At 35.4% G+C, this 25,747-nt stretch overlaps 1 protein-coding gene across 3 annotated transcripts in view; it reads right to left on the bottom strand.

Moving 5' to 3' along the window:
- Positions 1 to 571: 571 nt before the first annotated feature.
- Positions 572 to 25,747, bottom strand: part of grik2 (glutamate receptor, ionotropic, kainate 2) — a 231,893-nt gene continuing 206,717 nt past the window's right edge. For 2 of the 3 annotated variants that reach the window (XM_051865967.1, XM_051865969.1), the window contains 2 exons: positions 13,062 to 13,312; positions 572 to 3,369 (listed from right to left, as the gene is read on the bottom strand). In XM_051865967.1, the coding sequence (XP_051721927.1) occupies positions 3,205 to 3,369; positions 13,062 to 13,312 (416 nt within the window). In that variant the 3' untranslated portion in view covers positions 572 to 3,204. The other variant, XM_051865970.1, reaches the window with a different exon arrangement.

The following is a 25,747-nucleotide window of genomic DNA, read 5'->3' as shown; positions in this document are numbered from 1 at the left end:
TTCCCCAAACTTTTGAATGGTAGGCACAGTTTCCACAAAAATATTGAAGAGCAAAAACTGTTTTCAACATTGATAATAATCATAAATGTTTCTTGAGCATCAAATCATCATATTAGGATGATTTCTGAATGATCATGTGACACTGAAGACTGAGTAGTGATGCTGACACACTGGTAAATAAACTAAATTTCAAAATATATTAAAATAGAAAACACTTCTTTTAAACTGTAATAACATTTCATGTGCCTTCCTCTCCCTCTCACAGCGACATCTCTTCTCTGATGATGAGGGCGGGGCAACCTGTCACTCACATGACATCCACCAATAGCAAACCACAACCATCCAATCAATTCCCAATGGACAAAATCAAGCCCCACCCTACATTTGTTCTTGTTCCAGAAGCCGTTTTACTCGGATATACATCACAATAGGGAAGAAAAGACGTTTCATGAACGTTTTTTTCAGTATTGCAGTAAGTGAAGCTGTAACATGTCCTTGAGGTGATTACGTGGGAGTGAGTGATATTTATCCTGAATAAACAGAGGGAAAACAAAGCAGACCACAACCCGAGTGTGCTAACTTTTTTATTACTTCCTTGAAACTTGTGCATCAACTTAAGACAGGAAACTGTGTGCACTTAATTTTGTTTTCACAATATGGTCAAAATTAGTTTGTATCTGAAAAATCTTTAAATACATCTTACCCATTTGAAACCATTTACACACAACGTCTCGGCACTGAGTACTAGCAGTCTATTAGAAACCGGGGGCTTTGAATATGAAGCACTTTAGCAGTCCTCTTCACTTTGTATATATATATATATATATATATATATGTATATATCACACTTCTGAAACAGTTTGTTGTTTCTGTTTATCTCAAGTAAAAATATCTTTCTTTAAATATGATTCCTTTACATGATAAAAATAGGATCTGTCCAAAATGTGTGTGTCACATCAACACTACCAGGCATGCTCGGCACTTCCCCGTCCGTCATGAACACCGGCACAAACTCGTCCTCATGGAGGCCAGGTGAAATGATCCTGGATGTGTTCCGTCACATGGGGCTCATCCGTGCGGAAGCGCATCGGTCCCAAGGCCCATAAGTTCTGCTGTGGGGAATCCACAGGGTGGCCGACCACCGTATCAAGAGACAGATGCCAATGATTGATTTGTGTTGATAAAAATTATTACAAAATGTTGATATTCTTTAATTGTACAAAACATTGTATTATTATTTTTTTATAGAAATCTTACATTTGCACAAGTTTACATGAGGATTCAGTTTCTGAAATCACAAAGTACAAACATGTGACATTAAACTGAAATGTGATTATCGAGAAAAGAAAATACAGACAAAATATCAGCCATGTGTGTTTATAGTTGCTGTGGCCATCATAGAAAGAAAGAAAGAAAATTAAAAAAGAAACATCCTAAACCAATTAAATACATTGCAATTTGTTTATTGAATTAGTTTACCCAATTTGTGGAGAGTTTTTCGAGTGAATAGCATGAAATGTAAAAATATTTTATTTGCAGGTGATATTTCACCTCAAATTAAAAAAAGAAAGAAAGAAAAGAATCAATACCAATAAGCCTATTTTAGGACCATATACTTTATTTATTCTGTGTGATATTATTGTCATGACAGTTAAAACACATTTACCTCTCTTTAATGCAAAAAAAAGAAAAACAAAAAATTATATATACTATAATATATAAAAATATGGAAGCTTGTTTCCGCTACAGAATGAAAGATAAAAAAAAGGTAATTGTGACTTTTTATCTAAAAATTCTGACTTTTTTCTCAGAATTAAAAAAAAAAAAAAAAAAAAAAAGATTGTGAGATATAAACTCATAAGTAAGAAAAGTAAGAAAAAAAAAGAAGTAAGAATTGCAAGTTTATATCTCACAATTCCTAGAAAAAAAGTCAGAATTGTGAGATAAAAAGTCTCAATTAACTTTTTTATTTTTCATTTAGTGGCGGAAACAAGCCTACACTAATATATATACTGTTATATATATATATATATATATATATATATATAAAACATACATATTGTACTGCCTTTAATGCTGACTGAATTATATATTCTGTATATTATCTTTCTGCAGAATATAATATATAAAGTAATGAGAATCACTAATCTGAATACAAAAAAATTAATAAATTTGAGAGGTTTGTGTAAAACAACAACAAAACAATAGGGTAAAAAATAAACTTCTGTTTCACTTTGCAAATTTAATTTAAGTCTTATTATGCAATTTTGCTTCTCCAATAAAATTAATAAAATTCTTAAAATTATAAAAAAAATTATTTCAAGAATGTTTAGATAAAAAAAAAAAAAAAAAAAAAACTGGTTTTAAGAAAATGCTTTTTTAATGCAAATTTGGACAGAAATTGCTTAATTGTGCAATATGTTTAACATGTTTACGCAATGGTCCTGAAAAAAAAAGGCATTTTTAAAATAGATTCAATATTTTTTTTTGTCTTTTGTCTTTTTGATTTTAGATTGAAATGTGTTTTGGGCCTGGCCGTGTTTTTGTGAGATTGGACACTCAGCAGGGGCCTGAAAATGCGAACAAATTAAAGTTGTATATTGCCTGTTGCTCTGTCCTGCTTCCATTGCTTGTGAGTGTGGCTGAGGAACATGTTGAATGATTTCAGTGATATTGCTGTGGCGCTCTGCAAACAGTGCTGCAAACCGATCGCTTCCGAGTACTTTTTAATTTGTTCCTAAAAGTAGCACAGGTACTGTATGTACTAAAAATCTGTCCTTCTTTTGCTTCTGTATTTGTCAGGACGCGTCTCCTCACTCTCTCTAAAGGACTCAGCTGCTCTCTGTGGACGGACAATAGCCAAGTGCGTCATCAAACCAAAAATAATACAAACACAATGAGCAGACAAACCTCACTCCATCACACTGTGTGTATTTCCTGCTAAAAGTTACCCTGAACGCTGGCACCGGTCAGTCTCTGCTCTGGTGGTGATCTGGAGCCGTGAGGTAACTAAAATTTTGCCCAGATTCAAGTTATTTCCACAGGAAATATGTTTCAGTTTCTGCTGTTGTTTTCAATAACTAATTGTTTGAAATGACATTTAAGATCCCTTCCCCATATAGAAAACAGACTTCCTCCCCACCCAAATTTCTCCCCGTGAAGCTTCCTTCTCCAGGCTCAAGAAAGAGCGAGCTGGTGTCCATTTTAAGCCATGGTCTCTTTGCCCGGCAGTCTTCGGTCATTGAAGGTGTGCATGTTGATGACTTCATCCGTTTTGACCATGACGGGTGGCTGCGGCTTGTGTTTGAGCCGTCGCTGGCACTTGAGGGAAACCCGTAGCTCATCCACCATGGCACTGCAGAAGGATCTCTGTGCAGACAGAAGAACACAGATGACTGGATGTTCCTTCGCTTCCAATACACAAACACAGGGCTTGACATTAACACCCGGCAACCTGCCAAATGCGTGTGTATTATATATATATATTTATACAGCAGTTCTTTCTGGTTCTGTAATCTGATTGGCTGATAGCCGTGCAATATTTTAGTGATAACAACACTCCTTTTCACTGTTTGTATCACTCAGCTTGAAGCGATTGTCATGGCGGCTGAGCAAATCATCCGTATTTTTTTTTTTTTTTTTTTTTTTTACAAATACTACACTTGTTGTACCACGAACTGTAGTTTTAAAGAGTTATATGTGACTCATTTTTAATCATAGCACCTATTTTACAATTTGTTTAGATGTTTTTGGAGATGTGAGCTCCAGGCTGTCAGCGGCCGTTCAGTGCTCGTGTACCCGCCGAGAACAGCTTCATCTCGACCAGTGATTCGGGGATTTGCTGCTGTGTCTTATAGTGGTTAAACATGAGATATAATTCATTTTGGTTACATAAAACGGGCAGTCTTTGGTCTTATTAATTTATTACTTGTTCCAGAGCAAATTGAATTGGGCTATGTTAAATTTAATAATTTAATTTTAAGGCTATATTTAACTTGCATCCTGTAGAGCACTGCTCTTGTACGTTTTACTGAATTGTACAATTGTGTTTATTTCCTATTGTCATTTGTAATGGCTATTGTTGTTAATTTAAATACTGTTCTTCAATAAATATTATTTTATATAAATAATATTTTGTATTTGGTATTAAGAAAGGATCCATTAGTGCGTAATATGGATTGAGTGAAAGTCCATTAGATGGCGTCAAACATTATGAGTGAATGAGTCAGTCAGTTGCAAGAGACTTTTAAATTGAAAGGGACTTTTGTAAACAAAGGACACTGTTTTAGCGCTGTTATGGAAAATTCCTTTAAATTGTCAAAAATACTGATTTTTCAATACATACTGTTTCGATACTGAAATATCTGAAATGCTTCCAATACTCATTTTCTGCAGAATAGACACACAATACCAGCTGCTCTTTCTCTCTCTCTCATCTCTCCGACAGCGAGTTACACACAAACCCTCCTCGATTTGTTCTGGATGAATATTGTTGGTGTTACAGGGCTTGAATTTCGGCGTAGGACTGCTTGTATTGCACATTATTTTACTCATTCCCGCAAATTTTGTGCTCACACCTAAAGTGCGGCGCACAAAGCCACCTCTCAGTACTAAATTGAGATCTTTTTCACTGATTATTGCACTTAAACAGTCAAATTCACACAAAATAATGTCAAAATGCCGGTCTTGGTGAGTATTCACATAAACAGTTATGTTTTAAGTGAATGTAAACAGTTGAGAAAGAAAATGTGTAACAGTATAATGGATCTGTGTGTCAGCTCTTAAAGTGACAGCAGCCTAATATACCTGCTGACAAATTATGAGGTTATATTAAAAATATCTATGCAGTTTTTCCCAATGTTATCAATGTCAAAATTGTGGCCAGTGAAAATGCTGAGTGGCTGGTAACTTTGTGAAACCACTAGACACAGTAGCTGGAGAGCAAAAAAGTTAATGTCAAGCCCTGCACAAACACACATACTGGCTTTCAGTTCCCAGATAGGTGGAGGACAGTGGGGTCAGTGGGGGTCTGTGGGTGATGTGGGGTGATGGATAGCAGGGAGTGAAAGGTGGAAATGGAGACAGGGTGGAATGATTACGCTGGTGTCCGTGTGGATGCACAACATAACAACAAAAGCGATTTCTCCATGGCAGATTTCACCTTGCTTCCTCCTGCCAGGATGCTGCATGATTTATTGATGCATATTATTTTCCTTCAGATTCAAATCCTGTATGGCCTTATGGCCAATTAAACACCCTCCCACCCCTCAACTCTCCAAACAAGAAACAAATGGTGGTGTTTTCAGCTGTATAATGGTGAAGCAAGCAAACACGTGATTGTCATCCTGCATTTCAGCTTAATAAATTATTAACACACACACATTATTCAACAGCCTCATCCTTTAGAGTCTTATGACTTATTCAGATTTGTTTGGAAATGAATAAAAGCATCAAAAAGTACAAAATAAACACCAATACACAAAAAAGTAAATGCAAAAATTGCCTGTGCAGTTTGTGCTATGAATAATTTCATCTTGCGGCTCAGCTTTTGTGAACAATCTGACTTCATTTACAGCATTTTCAGTTAAGATATGTTTGTGAGTGACGTGAAGATATGAAATAATAAAAGTGCTTTTGATCAGTCTTCTTACCCAATGATCTGCTTTCTTCATATCGACATCCTCCACAATAGCCAATAACAGAACATTAGCAACTAGATTATTATGACTAGTGCAAACTTTAATAACTGATGTTTAAAATTCAGCCACACATACGAGATTCTGAGTGATGCACAATAATATTGACTCTTCCCTCATTTGCAGTAATTGAAGTCTACGGGGCAATTGCATACCACAGGAATAAGAATTAAAATCAATTAGAAAATAAAAAAAAGTTTCATTTATTCACAGGAATTTTAAGATAAATCAGATATGATTAGATAAATATTTGATATTTGATTAAATATAAATAAGAATGTCAATAATGTTCAAAGGCAATGAAAGAGCAACCTTTAAACAGTAACATTTCAATGACAAATTGGATATAAAACATCAAGATATCAAAGAAAAAAGAGGAAATGTATTAACACATTAAGTGTGGACAGGGGGGGACTTTCAGGAGAACGGATTCGGTTACACTTTTTTCCGATGGTCCATTTTAGACATTCTACTAACTATAAGTAACTTTGCAACTACATGTCTGTGATGAGCAGGGCGGCCGAGAGCCGTGAGGGAACGGCCGTGAGTGGTAACGAGTGTCAGCTGCGCGTTGCACCTGTCTCGTATCTCTCACAGAGGAGCTCCGGAAGCATTTTATATATTAAATCTGTTTGAAAGTTCAACACAACTTTAATATATAAAATAAACAAATACAAAGCGAAAGTAAATGCCGGTAGACCCTCACAGACGTCTGCCGGCCACACAAACATAATAAAACATAAAGTAAAATCCAGGCCTGGTCCTCTCTCGTCCTTCACTGTCGTCGCTCCTCCTTTTATGGTTCCGGAGCTCCTCCGTGAGAGATACGAGACCGGTGCGACATGCAGCTGACACTCACAGCTCTCGCCTGCCCTGCTCGTCACAATGTCAACTAACTCTCATTAGAGTATTAGTAGACTGTTAGGTTAGGGTTCGGGTTAGTAGACTAAGTTGTAAAGTTACTAAGAGTATAAATAAAGTGTTAGCAGATATTAAGCAGACAGTCTACTAATACTCTAATGAGAGCTAGTTGACATGTAGTGATGGTGTAGACATGATTCTTTAGCTGTTCAAACTACAGTAAAGTGAAATTGAGCAGCAGAAAGCAGAGGTGGAAGAATATTCATGTAAAATGTGCAGAAAAAAAAAAAAGGAAAACGAGAAGCAGAAATATTATAGTAATCCTTTTATTTAAACAATAATTTATTTGTGCCTTTGTGTATGTGTATGTGATCTATATTGGAGCATACACTGTCAAAATAAAGATGCATTGAACAAATAATCATAAACTCCATAAATAAACCATGGGCAATTCTACAAAGTATTTTGTAGTTTTCTTGCAATACTTGTTGTATTTACTAAAACGATACACCATTCTGATGCTGAACCTGTGAACTTTTATCACCAGTGTAAATGATTTTAACCAGATGCAAATAAATCTGTTTTTGTGTTCTGGTGGTGGAGGGAGAAACCGCAGAAAATCTACATCACATTATGTTAGAAGCATTTATACATTTTTATCTAAAGCAATAAGATTGTTGGTCAGACTGTTGGCTCTTTCCTAATCTTACAAAATAGAGGCAATTATAAAATGCAAATTTCTGGGGGAATGTGCTGCTGAGGAGGAAGAGGCATTTCCATATGATGTTTTTTTTCTTCTTCTTCTGCAGAATAGTGTAAAAAAAAAAAAAAAAAAAAAACTGAACTGAACAAAAGACAGCAGCTCAAGTCTTCTACAAAAATACTTTAATTGCCTCTCTATCATTTTCAGTTGCAAGATATGATACCTGATTTACATGCTCTCAAGCGTGTGTTTGCATAAAAAATGCATTACTAAATTGAATTAAAATACTGACAAAATCATCATCCATCAGTCTCAGTTTTGATACACTCTCTCGACACCATATGCTTCATGAAGCCTATAGTTGTTTATTCGGTAGCACTTTACAATAAGGTTGTTTTAGTTAACCTTGGTTAATGCATTAACTAACATTAACAATGAGCAATAGCTACATTTGTTACAGTATTTATTTATCTTTGTTAGCATTAGATAATGGAAACACTGTATAACTATTTATTGGTAGTGTTAGCTCAGTTCCATTAAATAAGATTAACACCTTTTTTATTTTAATAAAGTATGATTCAATGTTGAAATGAACATTAACTAAGATTAATAAATGCTTTAGAAGACTTTTTAGTTCATGTTAACAAATGTAAATTGTAAATGTAATGTAATTGTAAAGTGTTACATAAAATAAATTTGAGCCAATGATTAATCTAAAAGCTGTTTTCAACCTTTACAGGTTTTGACCCAGACTCGCAGCCAACCCAGGGACCCCCAATATAAACAAACTACATGTTACATGAGTAACACTTCAGAAAAACTCTCATTAAGAACATTACCTAACATTATTTAGACCAGTGTTTCTCAATCAGTAGGTCACAAGACCGTTTTGAGTGTGACAACAAGAAAAAAACTAAATTCTAAATGTTTTACTGATGCAAAACTTTTATTTTGAAGGACATGTGTGAAAGCTGTTGTCTCTAAGTAAAGAGTGCGTGAGAAAAACGTGTTATTCTGATTCAGTATCTGTGGTCAGATAAGATGTCAGGATTTTTGTCACTGTCATTATTCTATATGTTATGAAACAAGATGTCTCTCACCTCAGAAAAACAAAGTTGTAGTTATGTTGTCAATTAGTCAGTCAAGAAATTACCAAAAATTACCAATGAATTAGGTAACTATTTTTTGTGTTAGCTGGGAAGAATTTACATGCAGGTTCATTCTGTTCTTCAGGATCAGTGTCAATGTTTTAACGGTTCATGGTAATATTCCCCTGTTTTACCTCAAAGTAACTTGCACTGACTTACTATCTTAAAATATGTCAAGTCAAGTCAAGTCACCTTTATTTATATAGCGCTTTTTACAATGTAGATTGTGTCAAAGCAGCTTTACATTGATAACTGGTACATTATTTGGCTCAGCAGCTCTTAAAAGAATAGTGTCAATGCAGGCAGATCAAAGCACTGTTGAATATCAAATGTCAAGTCAAATGTCAAGTGTCCCCAACTAAGCAAGCCAAAGGCGACAGCGGCAAGGAACCCAAACTCCATCAGGTGGCAGACAAGTGGCAAATAGGTGTTTAAATGGAGAAAAAAACCTTGGGAGAAACCAGGCTTAGTCGGGGGGCCAGTTCTCCTCTGGCCAACAGTGCTTTGTCGATTCAGGTAGCTATCATAAGTCCGACAGGATCGCAACATTCAAAGTATTTATTCCAGTTCCATCCAATTGAGGATTGTATTCATTGTATATGTCACTGCTATTGTTTTGTCTCAAGATGCACACCAGTAATGTTTTTTTTTTTCTTTTTTTTCTACTGAACGTTTATAAAAGCTACTTATATGCCCTAATCCAGGCTTAGGCTAAGCGCTGTCTGTGAAACCGGGCCATTGTGTATTTACCATGGTAACTGTAGTTTCCAAAATACCACTTTAGGTAACTTTATTTTAAGTTGACACAGTCACATGTTACTACATGTACTTATCAGTACACTAATATCAGTAAATTATGCATAATTACAAGTAACTAACCCTAAACCAAACCGTTTGTAAATACATATAGTTAATTAATATTACTTAGTACTTAATTGAGTAAGTACAATGTACATCACCTTAAAATAAAGTGTAACCCCACTTTATTTTCACTTTGGGTTTTTTTGTGTGACTGGTGGCTCATACAGACTCACTTAACTTTATTGTATTAACGCTAGTTTGGGACTGCTATTTAATAACCTTACATTATACCGTTTATTCATCAGTGTTAATACAATTTATTTGTATGTTAAGTGAAGTGGGACTTTGTGTGTGTCAACCATTTTTGAGAAAAACAGTTCCTAAAAATGTGGGTCGTGGCTTAATGACCATGGGAAAATGTGTGTCTCGTGGCCAAACCAGTTGAGAACCGCTGATTTAAACAATATATAACAAAGAAATGTCATGAACTATAGGTCTTTTTCTTTCTGTATGTCTCCACTGTCAAACTCTGTATCATTGGCCAGTCGGCTTATCTTGTCAATGTAATCATTAAACAAACAAGGATCAGGCAGCAAAATAACGCCTTGCCAGAATATTTGTGAATGTCAATACGATGGCTTACAGCAAACAAACAAAAGCACTTAGAGAGATCAATACAATAAATCCGAGATGAGTATAAAAGACACTTCTTCCTCTATGAGTGAATAAATGGAGCTGCGCTTTTTGGGACTCAGAAGAAAACTATCAATACTGAAGCTGGCAGGTTGATGCTGTCATTGTAGTTGAACAAAAACCACTAAAAACAGCATTAGATTATCCATATTTAGGGTGCAAATTTTGAACGCTTCAAACAAACAAAGACCTCTTTAAAATATAACTGTACTTAGACCATCTCAGTGTCCACTGTGCTGTTTGATCGGCATGTGCAATGAGAACACACAGCGTGGCAGGTTCATTTTATTTTGCCATTCACAAATTATAAAGATTTTTGGCCCATAGGGGCTCCCATACTAAAGTAATGATAAAATGCAAATAGAATGAGATTAGATGATTATACTATTTCCAAACCAACCTTGGAAAAACGTGCCTTGCCGAGATTTCTGCAAAAAAATTACATTGCACGTTTCGCAACACTTTCAAATTTAAAATGAATAGTACACATATGATAATATGACATGTACTAAAAGCATGTAGTTCGAAATGACATATGAGACACTCTACCCGCACTCCAAGACAGTGAGCTTGCCAGTGTGGAAGTTTTTTGAATTCTGCAAAAATGACTCGTTAATCAGCCCAGTCTACAGGACTTGCCGATCAATAGTGAGCGCAAAAGGGTGCAAAACCACCAACTTCTTCACACACCTCCACCTTTGCTATCTTGCAGATTTGAGCACTGTACAGAGAGTAAGTTACAATTATTTTGCTAGTCCTGAAACGGGAAATTTTACATTAACCTGTTAACCGCTGACGAGTTTCTGTGTTTTATTATTATATTTACATCCCTTTGGGCTTTTAGTCCAAAAGTGTGCTCATTCTGATAAAACCCCATGGATTATCATATGTTTACTTCAAATATCTTGTAGAGAGCAGTATTTGTTTTTAAATTTATTTTTTTTTTTTTTTTTACCCAAAATAGGGCGATGTGAGCATAATCTGGAATGCTAAACTCTCACATGTAATTTGTTTCATTCATACTCGACGCTGGAGGGCGCCCTCGCTCAGAAAGTCCACAAGAGAGACTCATAGGAGTAATAAAACTTATGATGTTCTAGGAAATCCCTAATATAGACAGACATGCAGCTACCGCTGTAGCTGAATAAAATGCAAACAGTCATTTTGATTGATTAAACATGAAGGCCCGGTTTCACAGACAGGGCTTAGCCTAAACCAGGATTAGGCCTTAGTTCAATTAGGGCATTTAAGTAGCTTTTATAAACGTCCACTAGAAAAACAAACAAACATCACTGGTGTGCTTCTTGAGACAAAACAATGGCCCTGACATATTTTAAGATATGTCAGTACGAGTTGCTTTCAGTTAAAACAGCTCAAACATGCATTTTAGTCTAAGACTAGCTTAAGCCTTGTGAACCTGTGAAAATCGGGGGGAAGAGAATTAACACACCATTGCGAAAATATATAATTTATCTGTGTTCTTCAAGCCATAACAGGTATTTTCACATGGATAAGGTATATTTATTATGCAATGCTAATCAACATAACCTTAATCACTGTATAGAATACTATAAAATAACAAAATTTCTGCCTAATTCTGTGATAAGAAGTCACATTAGTTCATAGAAGGAAGATATTTCAAACTGGTTGCAGTTATGTGTAATTTTTCATTTGAACTTGACTGTTTTACATACATTTATTTTTTCAAGATTTCTATAGATATCGCGATATATCGTTATCGTGAATTCTTTAGGCCATGATAATCGTGTAGTGAAAAATAAGGCTTGGTGGTGAAAGTGGAGAAATTATGAACAAATACATTATAAATGATTAATAAATTATGTTTGGTGTCTTTAACTACTATGTATTTACATTTAAATTAATTATTTGATACAATGTACTTATTGTGTACACACTTTTTATATTGTACTAATATTTAAAAAAAAATAAATAAATAAATAAAATACCTGCATGTAATTACATCTGCAATTAATTTCTGTAATTACATCTATAATTACACTGTTGACCTTCCCTTACACCTTAACCCACCCTTAAACCAACCCATATCACCAAACCTTACCTGTATCCCACCTCAATACCAGCACAAATGTTTTGCAATACAATATGAACACAATAAGTATATTGTACTTTTTTATTTATTTATGTTTTATGTATAATAAGTACATAGTAGTTAAAGACACCTAATATAAAATGTGACCTAAATACTAATAGGACAGTGTTAATGCAAAGGAAACTAGACACTTGTTTTCATCCAATCAAGTGACATTTGGTTATTTGAAAGAAGACTCAAGAGAGAAAACGCCCTTAAAGATCAGACTGCATGGATTATTACTGCACAGTAACTACATCCTCAATTGGAATTTCCTGCAAAGTTAATAATAATAATAATAATAACAGAAAATTAAAATGACAAAATCAGTTCCAACCAATAAATAAATAAACAAACAAATACGATCAAGCAAACCTGCACTACAGTCTAGTGAGTGAAATCACAGCTCATGTGTAGAATTTCATTTGCCAATAAATTCTGTAAGAGCCAATATGTGCTTAAACATCATATTTGTGATGGGAGAAGAAAAAAGAGTGAGAGAACTGGAGTTCATTCATTTCCAAGCAGTTTTTTCTACCTCATTATGGACTGTACACTTCAAGCATTTACTGGTTCAGTAGATCAAGTATTGGAGTGAAGTGGATAAGGGGAAAGAACAACACATCTGTTGAGGCGAGATGACACAATGGCAGCCATTTGAACAAGTAAAGCCCAAGCCCTTCTGTCTTCAGAGACTTACATCAAGAAGGACTGTTTGCTCTCCAGAAACAGGCTCTGTCTGTAAAATATTACCAGTGAAATATACCTCACGCTTTGCTCTCAATACCACAACATTAAAGCTAATTTTAGACAGAATTAATATTGTTTGCATTGATCTGTAACAGACCCTTTCATACTCAGAGGCATCAGTTGAACTCATCTGACTGGCTGGCTTATAATACCCACAATACCCTCGTTGATGAAACATAAAATTGCAAACCCATTTATGTGATTTGTTTTCTCTAGAAAGACGTGCATAATATCCCTAGACTCTTTTAACAGATTACAAATGTTCACTGCAGTCCAGGAATGTGAAAGTGTTGCTTTACCTTTTCCAGCTGTGCGTTTTGTTTGGACTTATAGAGAAACTCCCCAACTGCCACAAATACAGAGAGGACGAGTCCCGCAGCCAACACTATGAAAATGCCACCGATGTTCTGGACGCCCAGCGCACTGGCCTCTTTGTTCTCCTCCTCAGGACAGCCGTTTCCTCGCCACCATTTCTCCTTCATCATGTGCAGCTTCCCTTCTTCCTGTAGCTGCAGGATTGCGATGGTGATCTTATCTCGGTACGGGGACCCTGAAGGGTCAGAAAGAGGAAACTGATTAAATAAAGATGCTGAGAATTAGTTCTGCTTAGCATCTGCTTATTTATGGTGGTTAAATGAGTGAAATCTCACAAAATTGTCAAGAACGTGTCATATTCTTGACATGTTGGGTCACATTTCATCTCATAATCAAAAGAAAGAAGGATCACACTTTATGTTAGTTGGCCTTAACTACTACATACTAAAAATAAATACCTATAAAAACAGTGTGTAACTACACGTTGTTCTGGATTTAGTTTGGTTTAGGAGTTAGGGTTAGGATCATAGGAGTTAGAGGTTTTGGGGTAAGCGTTGGGTTACTGTTAGGGGTAAAGTTAACAGTCTAACTACAAATGTTAATTAAATGTACATACGTTAAATGTTATTACAATACACCAACATGTTTATATATATATATATATATATATATATATATATATATATATATATATATATATATCCCTTTCACGCATTGATGTCACTACAGTGGATAGCTATTCAAAAAGTGGCCAAGTGGCAAGCCGTTGTATGTGAGATTTTTTTTCCAAACCAAGATGGCTGACGGCCAGTCAGAAATGCCAAATTGCTCCAGAATATCCAGCCATCTATTCCTTTGATCCTAGGAGACTCTTGCAGGTTAAAAAAAAAAAAAAAAAAAAAGTTGTACCATCAAGTAACATCTAAGGAGTCATATCATTGTTGTTCTTGAAAATACTTCAGCTGCAGTAACTTTTTTGGCTGTAAATGATAACGCAATGTTTGTTACTTGCAACGCGTTACTTTACTTGTTACATCAAAAGGTAATCTGATTACATAACGCACGTTACTTGTAATCTGATTACGTAAAGCACGTTACTTGTAATGTGTTACTTTACTCGTTACATCAAAAAGAAATCTGATTACATAATGCACGTTACTTGTAATGCTTTGCTTTACTCATTACATCTGATTACATAATGCACTTTACTTGTAATCTGATTACGTAATGCACGTTACTTGTAATCTGATTATGTAATACATGCAATGCGTTACTTGTTACATCAAAAAGTTATCTGATTACATAATGGACGTTACTTGTAATGCTTTGCTTTACTCATTACATCAAAAAAGTAATCTGATTACATAATACATGTTACTTGTAATCTGATTGTGTAATGCACATTACTTGTAATCTGATTGTGTAATGCACGTTACTTGTAATCTGATTACATAATGCACGTTACTTGTAATCTGATTAGATAATGCACATTACTTGTAATCTGATTAGATAATGCACATTACTTGTAATCTGATTACATAATGCACGTTACTTGTAATGCGTTACTTTACTCATTACATTAAAAAGTAATCTGATAACATAATGCATGTTACTTGTAATCCTTTGCATTACTCATTACATCAAAAGTAACCTGATTATATAATGCACGTTACTTGTAATACTTTACTCATTGCTCATTTTTCCACAGTGAGAAAACATCAACAGATAATGTAGATTTCAGTCTGAGGTTTTCTCAGAGAGGAGAGCTATGGTAGAAATTTGTCCATTTTGAACACAATCAGAATTATTAGCTAATTAACAACAAACTCAACTGTGTTTGGAATAATTGAAACTGTATTTTTTTTTTTTTTTGTATATATTTTATAGTTTTCGCATGATTTTATATCATTGTATTCATTGGTTTGTTAAATACACAGTATTACTGTGTTATTACTCTATTAGGTTTAATACAGTATCTCTTCAGTTAAAGCCAAAAACGCATACCATCCACTCAAGTGGACATCTGAAAATCTTTTTGAAAAATATGTGGAAAAAATCATGTTTAAATCTTGTTTTTCATGCCCTAAGAGCAATAAAAACACATAGGGGAAAAATCCTGACTGAGGTTGTCATAATTCATGCATGAAAGGGATATAATAAGTATATTGCATCAAATGGTTAAGTAGTTCTATTTTTATGTTTTCAGTCAGCGCCAGCATTTTTGATCATATTCATGGCCCCCAGAATATTGTGCTGTATGAATATGTAAACAGTGAATTTATCAAAAGAACAGAGCCTCTGCTTCATGAACAAACAAACAAACAAATTTTATTCTAGCTTCATTCTTTCTTGTTTACTCAAAACTTTATTGCGGGTAAATTTCATAACAAACAGCATTTTGAACAAAAAGCTAAGAAAATCATGTTTTTGTCAAAGACTTTGTCCGGATTCAGAACGATGATCAAAACACAGATGGAGTAGATCGAGTCCATCAACACCCCGAAAGCTTCACAGTCGTTTCCTCTTCGTGGATCTATCACAACTAATATTGAATATTTGATTTCATGGAACCTTTTCACAATTCTGGGGTTCTCAAAAGCAGAAGTTGTCATAGTCAGGTAAACTTATATAGCTGTGAATGGGAAATATCATTCTTGTATCTCCATTTGCTCCAATAGCAAAAGAAAAAATCCATGATAGACTTTCCAAAGAGGTAAAAAAGTAGGGAAAGTGAGAGATAAAGATGTCAAATTTGCTGTCACTCCTCCAGCTGTTGCACCCTCGCAGCAGTGTTCGTTGTTTTGTTTTTTGTTTTGGTTTTCATTTTCTGACAAGGTAATATAACACAATATATAGCGTTATAAGTGTGCATTACATTTTGAAAAAATGAAAATAGCACAGACTTTATCAGATTTGCGATGTTGATAACTGTGGAAATGTGTCATCACAGTCTGTGAAAAGGGTCCATTCAGTAACGTTAGGCAGTTTTGATTTATATACTGTTGAATATTTGATGATCACGTTAGCTTACTTGTGTGTAAGCAACTTTTATCCATTCCTTCTGATTTATGCAGATCTTCAGCTTCGCTTGTTTTTGGATCCAGAGGTGCTGTACTCTTTCAGAATATGCGTAACATCGCCCCCCACCTTATAACAGTGGATCTACGGATTGCTTGAAAAAGTCGTCAATGGTGGGGAAGTGTTGTATCATAAATGATGGAAAAACTCATCAACGGAGGGGAAAGAGTTAAGGCCATCTAATATAAACTGTGACCAACAGAAGAATTATTTTGCAAAGACTATTTTGTTGGGAAATAAGATTTATAAGATCTTTTTTTTTTTTTTTTTCCCCCAAAGAATCAGTTGTTCTTTTCAAAAAACAAACTAAAAGACTTTGAAGAAAATCACTGCCTCAGTGATCCGGTAACAGCGGTTCTCTAGTTAACAGCTCACTGGAGGGGAAGATTATAAGTGAATCACAAATTAAATTTCAGTCTGTTGGTGAAATGCATGGCTTCAGAAGACCTTGAATACAGCATACCAGTGTGGCCTACCTCATTTAGAGCTTAACATTCATGGTGAATGTAAACTACTAAAAAAGAAAAACTTGCATAAAGACTCAATTTCAGCAATGTTGTGCAAAAATTAAATAATGAAATAGTATTAAAATTAATATTGTATAAAGTATACCTCATGCTGTATTGAGAAACACATAGCAAGACTAAAACACATTCAGACGAGCAGATGTATAAATATTTCTCATTCATTGCTCTACTACAAGACTTTGAGAAAAGCTGAGATGTTGAAAAGGAAACATGAAGTGTCACTTCAGTGGTGCAAGATAATGTTTCTCACAGTCATACGAGCAGTACAAAGGTGAGAAATACAGACGCTAATGCAGTACGAGCCATAAAACCCTAATGCTGTTTGTTGAAACACAGCTCCCAGGGTGCCATTGATAACACACCAATAAAACCCAATTACATTCGAGGGACTGGCATTTCCCACTTTTATCTATTTATTTTCTGTCTAATTAAAACTAGTTGCTATTCCTAATTTGATGTAATGTTTCCTTCCGGGCCTCCTTGTGGGCTTCAATAACTCTCTCTGATTCCTATCAGCCATTTCACCTCCGTCGCAAAAAGAGGTAAACAGGTCGCGTTCCCTTCGTTCAGCACAGATCAAAACCGGCTGGAGAAGTGATTTCTCATTTCATCTGAAATATGAGGTAGAACAAGAGCACTCACGAATCTCGCTGATCCTTTCATGTTGTAATAGTGGTACTGCTGTAGTTAACTCTCTATAATAAGGACTGTACTACTGCCTGAATAATTGAAAACTCAAATGTTCTTTTGCTCAAATGCACCACACAAGTATGTGAAGCACAAAGTGCCCTTTATTTGCTGAAATCAAACTCCCATTTCTTTCATGCTCTCTGTTAGCACTTAGAAAGGGTATTGTATGATAGTAGTGCAGTAATTTTGATGGTTTTGGTGACTATCATTTTTACCTACAGTATATAACAATACATGCATTGTATATCCATGGACTAGATCCAATTTGCTCCATCATTTTTTTTTTTTTCCCAGCATTTGCATCTTTTTCCCCATTACATGAAATACCCTAAAAAAAAAACAAAAAAAACAAACAAACAAACAAACAAACAAACAAAAAACAGTAACACTTTATTTTAAGGTCTTTTAACTAGTTGCTTATTAGCATGCATATTACTAGAATATTGGCTTTTTATTAGTGCTTATAAAGCACATATTAATGCCTCATTCTGCATGACCTTATTCTACATTCATAATCCTACCCAATACCTAAACTTAACAACTACCTTACTAACTATTAATAAGCAGTAAATCAGGAGTTTATTGAGGGAAAAGTCATAGTTAATGGTTTACATGTCTTCCCTATACTAAAGTGTTACCAAAAAAACAAAACAAACAGGAAAATAAAAATATTATTCTATGCAAACATGACTTAATTTAATAATAATGATACTACTACTAATAATAATAATAATAATAATAATAATAATACACTTTATGGTTTTAATTTCACTTTACTTACTGTTTTGTTTAAATTCCACAAAATGAAAACCTAAAATGACTTTATTGTAGTCTACTGAAAAAAAGAAAAATAAAAGAAAAAAGAAAAAAGGTTGTAAATCAGGCTTTAATTTCTTTTTCTATTTTTTTTTTTCATATGATTTGGGTGTGAAACATGATCTTGACCATTCTGCCAGGGGTCTACAGATGAAAAATAAGCCTTTTTGGCTAATTCTGGCACATTTACAGCCATATTTATTAATGTGCATTGCCCCTGTAAACAAATAAACTAAAAAAAAAAAAAAGACTGAGACTTGAGATTCTTGAGATTCACCTAACTGATATGCAGTACTCTTTCACTGAAACAAAAGGGTGGAATGATATAATAAAAAGCCTGAATACAGACATATCAAAATCCTTATTTTGCAACATCAAGTAACACAATGCATCCTTGATACACTGTACTGCATTGAACAGCATGGTTCTTCAAATACATGCCTGCATATGGCAAATGGATGAGGTACCTTTAGTAAGTAAGAACAGAAGATAGCTTAAATAAATGAATCGGATACTAGTAGCTCCTCATGCACAAGTAAACTCCTGACAGATGTTTGATGACATGGCATTGTACATGACTCTTCTTAATGATGCCTCCAGGGACGGGGCCGTCCACAGGCTGAAAGCTGACTGGGGGGCTTTCTATTTCTACAATCCTCAAGAGGTAAGTGGCACTGCCCTGAAACACTGAAATAAACCGCGAGTGCTGCACACATTTAGCAAGACAATGAAGTCACAAGTGAAAAAAGGAGCTCAAGGCAAAGTGTTTCGATGATAATATACTTCTAGTCACTACTATCTCAGATTACATTGCAAAGCCATTTAAGTTATGCCATTTGCATGCTAACTTCTAGAAAACACTGTGGTTTCTATAGTGCATTCACTGGCTGAATCAATTGTGGCAGGAAGACCTGTTTTGAACAATAGAAGATCGGAGGGAGCATTTGGGAAACCGATTTGGAAAAAGTCATTACTTGTGGTTTCACTACCCTTGTGAAAATTAAGTGCACTTACTTATAGTGAACGTACACCTGCAATGTAGTTCAAATCTTACAATTATAGTAGTTGTACTTGCAGATTATATAATATTAATGAAATAAAATAAAAGGCCACTGTTTCTTAACACACTTAAGTACACTTTGTGCATTTTGTAATTGTCAAATTAAAAGTTTTACTTTAAAGCAGATTTCAACATTATGAGTATAATTTGTAGATTATAAACTGTAATGTGTTAGTACACTAAATACATTGCAACGTCATCATTACAAATGTGTAACTGCAAATATATTTAAATTCATGACATATGAGTTTCAATAGAAATTACCTTAAAGTATATTTTAGTTTACCATAAATGTTTGTCAGTACATTTGGCAGTATACTTTAACCGTATTTCAAAGACAAAATGTTCATATAAAAATGTACTTAAGTCTAAGTCAAAAAAACACTCTGAAGTTCAACTAACTACATTTAACACATTTAAACTATTAAACATTTTTCGTTTAATCGGAATTAACATGTAATTAAGTGTCTGAAAACATTACATTCAGTTTGCACTTAAATATATTCATTTAAACGGGACCTATAATGCCCCTTTCACAAGATGTAATATAAGTCTCTGGTGTCCTCAGAATGTGTCTGTGAAGTTTCAGCTCAAAATACCCCACAGATAATTTATTATAGCTTGTCAAATTTGCCCCTATTTGGGTGTTTTTGTGTGTGTCCCTTTAAATGCAAATGAGCTGCTGCTCCCGGACCCCTTTCCAGTAGAGGGCGGAGCTTCAACAGCTCATGCTTCAGTCGCTCAACAACAACAAAGCTGGAGAATCTCACGCAGCCAAAATGAGGATTGTCAGTAACGGTGTTCAGCCTTACATTGTTCAAACCGGAGTCGACACTGATGGAGAGACTCAGGAAGAAGTTACAACTTTTAGAATGAAACTGGACGTTTCTGAATGGTTAGTGGATAAATTTATGTCGTTGCTGTGGAGTTGATTCAACTCATCGACTAGCATGTGCCGTCATGTTAATCTTTAGTGCAAATCCAGCGTTGAATTGACCCTCGTTTGTGAAGCAGTCCGGCGTAAAATGACAACATGACAACAACACTCTACTACAACAACTCTTCCTCTTCTCTAAAGCAGCCCAACATGGCCTCACCCCCTTTGTTGTGTGTTCCCGGGGGCGGGGTTTATGCAAATTTTAGGGTTAGTGATGTCACTAACCCAGGAAGAAGCTTGTTGTAGTCCCTACCAGCCGTTTGTTGTAGTCCTTAAAAAGAGATTTCAGTAAAAGAAAATATCTCCCTTTGCATTGAACTTTGAGCGTCGTAACTTTGCAGATGTTGTTTATGCTCAAACAGCAACATTACACACTAACTAAAGTTAAAAAATCAAATCATAATCAACCAGCCCTTTAAAATATATTATTTCTGTAATAGGTACTGTATGCTAAGATATACTTCTTTTCACAAGGGTAATGCCACAGTAATACATATTTAAAGACATAGTTCACCCAAAAATGAACATATTGTTATCATTCACCATGTCATTCCAAACCTGCATGACTTTCTTTCTTCTGTTGAACACAAGAGGATACTTTGAAAATGTTTCAGTTGTTTTTCTTCATACAATAAAAGCCAATCGGGTCCAGCTGAATGAAAAGTGTGTTACATACCAAAAAAGAGGAAGAGCTGAATGTGAACTTGGATTTTGAGGGACTACTGCCTTCCTAAAACACCACTGGCACACTGTTTTGAGTTCTTCATGTACACTTTAAAGCCACAATGGCTCATTATACTGGACTCGAAACCTAGCAACATTTCACTTGCTTTTTGCTTTCACCTGCCTCAGTACAGAATCAGATATTCAATTGTGCCAAGCATTAACATATTCTCATTTAAACATCTAATTATCCAACAAACCAAAACGCAGATGGTCTGAACACTGACCCTGTCTGTTCCAGCTCAGGAACGCTTGCCAGAAGGACTCAGGGCATCTCTCACCATCACAGTTTCAACATTAATGCATCCTGCTGACTGTGTGCTGCTGAAGTTAGTGAGATATATGCTAAACGCACGCCTGTATGCACCCTGCCCATGTTAACTGATTCCAAAAGGGTAGGATTAGCAATGGAAATGGCCTGTGCTGAGCTGTCTGGGAATGGCACACAGGGGAGTGATGATGCTAAACATCCTTTTCCATGTGCCCTGCATTTGCTCTACACAATGCAATCCCATGACACACAACTGACAAGCAAAAAACACCCTGACTGGGTTGTCTGTTAGACAGCATACCTGACAGATTTTAACCTGCTGAGTGACAAAGCATTAACGTCTGTGAGACGAGGCACTTGATAGCTGGCTTTCGCTGTCCATGTGGAAAAGCCTAGATAGCATCTTAAACCTACACACAGACCCACAAACCATGAATGGATTAAGATATTCTGGACTGTTTGGACCCTGACACATGAGCAATTTATGATTGTATGGTTTATAGAGCAATAGTGTCAGAACGCCTGCATGAATATTCAGAACTCACCTGTTTACAGCCTTGATCTGCCAGTTTTATTACTGAAAGGCGTAAGAGAGAGTAAGGACGGGAAACAACGAGATAAAGAGGAGGAACAGGACTAGGAAATGAGACTAGCCAAATTCAAACTCATGAGCACCATGCCTCACATGTGGCAGAGCTTCGGTTTCAACATCTGCCCCCTTTTCAAATAGCTACAAGGTAAATTATTTGGTACACTCAGTCTCTGATGGCATGGCAACAGTCTGTTCAAGTCAAGCGAGTTATATTTATTTGCATAGCACTTCTCATCATATAAACAATGCATCAGGCTGAACGTCTCATGCATAATGCACACAGAAAGATTGGCTGGCTTCTTTAAAACCTGTGGGAGTCGGGGTGCACTAGTCTACCAGGTTGTGTGGTGTTAAAGTTGGCATGAAATGAATATTCACCCTATCCATTTTCTAAAGGAGTTCCTTTTTACACCAAGTGGAAAGAGCCCACCTTGCTGGCTGAGGATATTTACACTAACTCCACCCACTAATGTCTGATTGAGCCAGACAAACATGTACAAAAGTGACCTATTTGTTAGCAGATTTTGGCACGACCGAAATGAGTTCGAACCTGCCTTTTGCCAAACTCATTCTTCTCCCTTTTCTTATCGCATATCATCTCGGAGAGATGTATATTTTAAATAAAAATTAAGACAATATTTAAAAAGTGAAAATAAAGTGCCCCATAGTACGGAATAAAGTGTTTAATGGGTATTTAAAGAGCCTATAATTGAAATTGAATGTGGTATCCTCTTGGGCTGGGACAATACATTGATTCTCGACTCGCGATAATGAATCTGGATCGATTCTGATATGTTCGCTCTCAAATCGATTCTGAGCTTAGTTTTAACAGCAGATGGTGCTAGTATCCTTACGCGGAATGACTGCGACTCAAGCAGCTCATATCACCACACTCAAAACCATGGCTCTCTACCTGGACCTTCGAGGACATATTGACAGATCAGCAGGTTCAATATGGTTAGGGGTCGTGTAGGGGAGGGCTTTAAGGACAGGGACAAGTAATGTCCCATAGGGCAGCATCCATTTATGATTTTAATGATTATAATCATATACATTGAATATGCTGAGATGCAAATATTGTCTGCCACAAAGTATAAATAGCATCTAACTACCATTTACACTCTCAAAGTGCAAAGAAAATACTGCTATTTTCACAGTGCAAATAGCCACTGCCTTTTCTATATGTTTGTTATAGGTCTTATTGTAAACAATTTGTCTGTGCAAATGTCTTATAAATAAATAAATGACCTCATAATGTGTAATCAAAATGTGTAACTGGATCCTTTTGAAAATGACAGACTTCTTTCTGGTGACGTATGCAGGACTTCTCCAGTCATTCAGTCTGCTTAAACCTGCCTATAATCGACTGACTCACATCCATCTTGTGTGCAATGCCAACATCTCAACATCAGTTCAACAACCGATGCATAGAACCAAGACCTCGTCCTACATTATTCCACCACTGTATGAAAGAAAAGATGCAACAGTACTCCTGGTGGTTTTGACAAAGAGCTGCTCACTGAATTTGCCTTTTCAGCGAGTGACATCAAATCTAATAAAGATACTCAGAGTTGTTTTTGAGACACTTAAGCTAACTAGATATTCACAAGCAGAACTGTATTTTCAGCTTTGTTTTCCAAGTTCTTGAAATAATCAGTATTTTTTTTATTTTTAGAGAGACAGAAATTTTAAGCACAAAGTCTAGATCTGATAATTTCATCTTCGTTTTTCCCTATGCTATAGTATCTTTCAGTTAAACCAACGCCTAAAAATGCAAATCCTGTCATCTCTTACTCATTCATCGTTCCGAACCCATATAAACACTGATCAATGCACATACATAGAGCACATCAAATATGGTCAATGGCAGGTTAAATGGACTCAGGAGAACAAACCATATTGGTTCTTGGCGAAGCTCAAATGACATGCAAGAATCATGACAGAAATCAATCAGGTTTCATTAAAATATCTTCATTTGTGTTTCGAATATAAACAAAACTCTTATAGGTTTTAAACGACATGTGTGTGAGTAACTGATGACAGAATGTTCAGTTTTGGTTGAACTATCCTTTTAAGGCGCACATAAAACAAAACTGACTTTAGTTGAGCAGTGTACTTGCCAGTCACACAGTCTATTCCTAAATGGGCAATTCTTGGTAAGAAGGTGCTGCAAAAAAAAAAAAAAAAAAACAGATTTTATACCAATGTTTAAAAAGTCCAATTATTCGGTAGAATGTGACCCAAGATCACTGATCCTGACTGAGGATCAATAGTCAGCTCCCCTGTTAAGAAATGCAGCTGTCCTTCTTTTAATCAGAATATTTCTCACCATCTCGGTATTGACATTCCCTGCAATACTAACTCAGTAATTTTCTCATTGGACATTTACTTCCTCCCGGTCTAATGACTTGATAACGGTACATGTAGTTTTTATCAATCGTAATGCAGAGAACTTCTCAGTTGTCCCTGGGATTTTACTGATCAGTGTTTTTAGACTGTTGCTACTGCTAAGACACATTTACAAAAGACAACCGCACATGAAATGTGAACGTTACAAAAGAGGGAGGGATCTTTTTCTATCTATATTTTTCTTAGACAAGTATATATCATCTAAGTCATGAACTACTTTTATGGTGCTTATCTTTTTCCAATTTTTTTAAGCTTTGCAGTAAAAATAACTATCCAATTTTGTTGTTTCCAACAAGCTTCAACATTCTGTCACTTTCTGTATTTCATGCAAGATACACAATAACACAGAGACAGTACACGAGTGAGTACAAGATGACAAAATATTAATTTTTGGGTCAACTACCCTAGTGGTACTCTTGTCATGTTGTGTTGTCAAATTACTTTTCTCTGGAAACTTCTTGTGCCGCTCCTGGTTAGGACATGGTGTAATCCTTCTCATTTCATTTAATCATCTTCCTACGCTTTTTTATAACTACTTCACTTAACCAACAGCTTATTTTTATGGTATGCAAATTACAACAATAATATATTTTAACACTACTCTTGTAATAAAAATCTAGGTACTCAGGGTCAAATCGCATATTTGTTACAATTCGATTTTGTAAAACACTAAAGATTCATGAAAAAAAAGAGAAAACTTGCTGATTGTCAGAGACAAAAAATACCAAATATGTAAGAAATAATAATAAAAAAATCCATCTATTTCCATTTTCTCAAAGCCTTGTGAGAATAAAATGGGTTTCTCACACTTTTATTTTTCAGTGCTGCAACAGTCTAGTAATTTGACTGTGAATCTCAGCAATTCTCCTGATTCAAAAGATGAGTCTTCACTTTCGAGTAAACTTCAAGTTTTAAAGTTTATAGATTTAGAAAAAAAGTTATTGTGTATATTTTCCATATTTTAGAGTTTGACAAGCTACAATAAAGGTTTTCTGTCTTTTACCTTCACTCTGCTGTTTTTGAAAGTGTGTTTTGTGGGCAAATTTGATGGAAACCAATTGGGGTCAATTTGACCCCTAACACAATCAATGCAACCAAAATTTGTACAGCCTTTCCAATCTACAGTATGTGTTAAAACATTGCATGCACATTCATGACCCTAAATGAGAAATAGTCACGAAATTTCAAAATCATTTAACCAGTGTTTCAAGCAGTTTGAAAATCAAATTGACCCCAACATAATAGGGGTTAAATTATATTTTATAATGTGCTCATAAGTAGTGCTACATTATAGGCAGTGGGAGGCGTCTGATCTTGTGTCCAGACAGCGTGTTCATTAATCTCTACTTCAAAACTGAATGAACATTAGGGTTGTAGTACTCAATGAGGTCTCGGTCTGCTCTCGGTATCGACCACATTTGTACATGTCTCAGACTGTTGTGCTGGGTAAGAAATTGTGTCAAAAATGTCAACAAAATTACAACAAATGCCCACAAAATTCAAGAATCTAAAAAAGTAGCTCCAAAAAATCCACAGCAGAAGTGTTGTGCGTTCTTGAGTAACACAC

Source organism: Ctenopharyngodon idella, chromosome 16, assembly GCF_019924925.1.
Source record: "Ctenopharyngodon idella isolate HZGC_01 chromosome 16, HZGC01, whole genome shotgun sequence".
NCBI classification, from domain to species: domain Eukaryota; kingdom Metazoa; phylum Chordata; class Actinopteri; order Cypriniformes; family Xenocyprididae; genus Ctenopharyngodon; species Ctenopharyngodon idella.
The sequence above is the reverse complement of the archived record's forward strand: the minus strand, read 5'-3'. Positions and strand labels throughout refer to the sequence as shown.